Genomic DNA, 1947 nt, shown 5'->3' on the forward strand with positions numbered 1-1947 from the left:
GGGGCCGACACGCTCTTAGGGCTCATGGGCATGTAGTCACCACCCTTGGGAGGGCCCCCGCCACTGGGCACAGGAGCTACGCCAGGAGACATTGGCATGTAGCCATCATCCGTGTGCGGGGCGGAGTTGGTCCGATGATGGCCGCTGTCGAGGTGGTGCATCTCCAGACACTCCTCTGGATAGGAGTGAGTGGGCACAAAGGCTGAGTGCCGGTAGGAGGGCAGCCGGCCACTGCCACAGGGGTAAGAAGGCAGCATCTCAGTGTACTCCTCGATGGAGGCCACCGAAGACTGCGAGGGTGTCTTCTGGTGGGAGATGGTGGGAGAAGTGCCTGCAGAGTGAGTCCGCTTCCTGAAAGCCTTCTCCAAGTCAGCAACCTCCTCGCTACCACCCCGCGGACAGCACGGTGTACCAGGGTAGCGGGGCTGCTGCTGCTGGTGGCAGGCGCGCGGGGTGAAGTGGCCGTTGGGGGCTGCCAGGCTGCAGCAAGAGGAGGTGGCCTTCCCCCCCATGCAGATGTAGTTGAGCTCTTCATCACCCCGAGCTGGTGGGGTGTGTCCCAATGAATCCGGGGTCACACTGCGAAAAGAGCTGCGGAAGTCACACGGGCTGGAACCATACTCGTCAGAGGAGATGAACCCACCATCGCTAGGGGAGCCAGAAACCGAAGCACTGGACCTCCGTGGAAACAGGCAGTCTGAGGTGGAGCCATGGCCGCTTGTGCTGCTGGATGAGAGGCTGACAGGACTGGTGGCTGAAGGAGAGCAGCGCGAGGAAGGCATCGGAATGGACCGGCTGTGGTTGAGTGGAGGATGGAGCCTGGAGTTGCCACGGTGTCTGTGTGAATGGGTCCGGGTGGCACTGGGACTCACTGGGCTGCCATCCACAGAGGCAGGCCTCGACATTGTGCCTTCCCCATCACTCGATGCTCGAACCCGGAAGGAGCTCGGTTTACCACCCGTACCTCCACCACCTCCAGCAGGAGAGGTGGCTGTGACGCTCTCTGTCCTGGACCGGCGGCTCAGTCCCACCTGGCTGGGTGGAGGGTTATTCACATGGTGCCTGCTGCGAAGCGGCACAGAGATGGGGTTGGAACAGTTTGAGGAAGACTGGCTCTTGCTGCGGGGCCGGAATTCCTCACTCATGGCTCGCATGGCCTCCAGGATGGTTTCGTGCATGTTCTGCGCCACCACCGAGTCATCCACCTGCATCCAGAACTCGCCAGGGCCAGTGACGGCCGAGCGCCCCACCTCAATGAAGAAAAAGTTCTCGGAGTGACCGCAGCGGCGGATATTGAGCAGCTGCAGCACCACAGCAGCCGCATCCGAATTCAGCTTCACAAAGCTTATGGTCTTGTTAGTCAGGCACAGGCGGTAGATGCCAATCAGGTTCTTTGTCTGTCCTAGGCCCTTAGGCTTCAGAATTACTTGCCAAACTTCCTTAAAAGCTGGGCCAGGCGCCACCTCCCCGTAGCTGTCCTCACCTGCCTCCCCCAGCCCCGCGTTACTGCCACCGAAGGTGACGTCGCTGTGGTGGTGGTGGTGATGGTGATGGAGGTGGTGGTGGCCCTTGGCCCTGTTGTGCAACTGCAGCAGCGCTTGGTACCAGCTCTCCTGTTCAGGCTCACTGTCAGCTGCAATGGCAAAGTGCTCGTCCTTGGTGTAGAGGGCCACCAGGTGCTTGTTCTTGGAGTCAGCCCGTTTGTTGATGTTGAAGCAGCTTTCTAGTGGGATGGAGCGCTTGGGGGCCCCCGACTTGTGTCTCCATTTCTTCTCATTCTCGTAATACTCCAGCCGGGCGGGTCCAGACTCGCTGGCTGCCCTCAGCACGAAAAAGCGTTTGTGCATGCTCTTGGGTTTGCGCAAGTAACCCACCTTTCTGACATCGGAGAAGAAGCCCTCGTTATTATCTGTGGGGCTGGCCATGGCGAGAGGCAGTGGAGCTGTT

The 1947-nt window shown here is 60.1% G+C and overlaps 1 protein-coding gene across 1 annotated transcript; it reads right to left on the reverse strand.

Moving 5' to 3' along the window:
* Positions 1-5: 5 nt before the first annotated feature.
* On the reverse strand, positions 6-1925 carry IRS1 (insulin receptor substrate 1; the record flags this gene model as incomplete). Its single annotated transcript, XM_010136196.1, has 1 exon — positions 6-1925. A coding segment is annotated over exon 1 (1920 nt), but the record flags the coding sequence as incomplete, so codon positions are not given.
* Positions 1926-1947: the final 22 nt, after the last annotated feature.

Source organism: Buceros rhinoceros, unplaced genomic scaffold, assembly GCF_000710305.1.
Source record: "Buceros rhinoceros silvestris isolate BGI_N320 unplaced genomic scaffold, ASM71030v1 scaffold47695, whole genome shotgun sequence".
Classification (NCBI taxonomy): Eukaryota; Metazoa; Chordata; class Aves; order Bucerotiformes; family Bucerotidae; genus Buceros; species Buceros rhinoceros.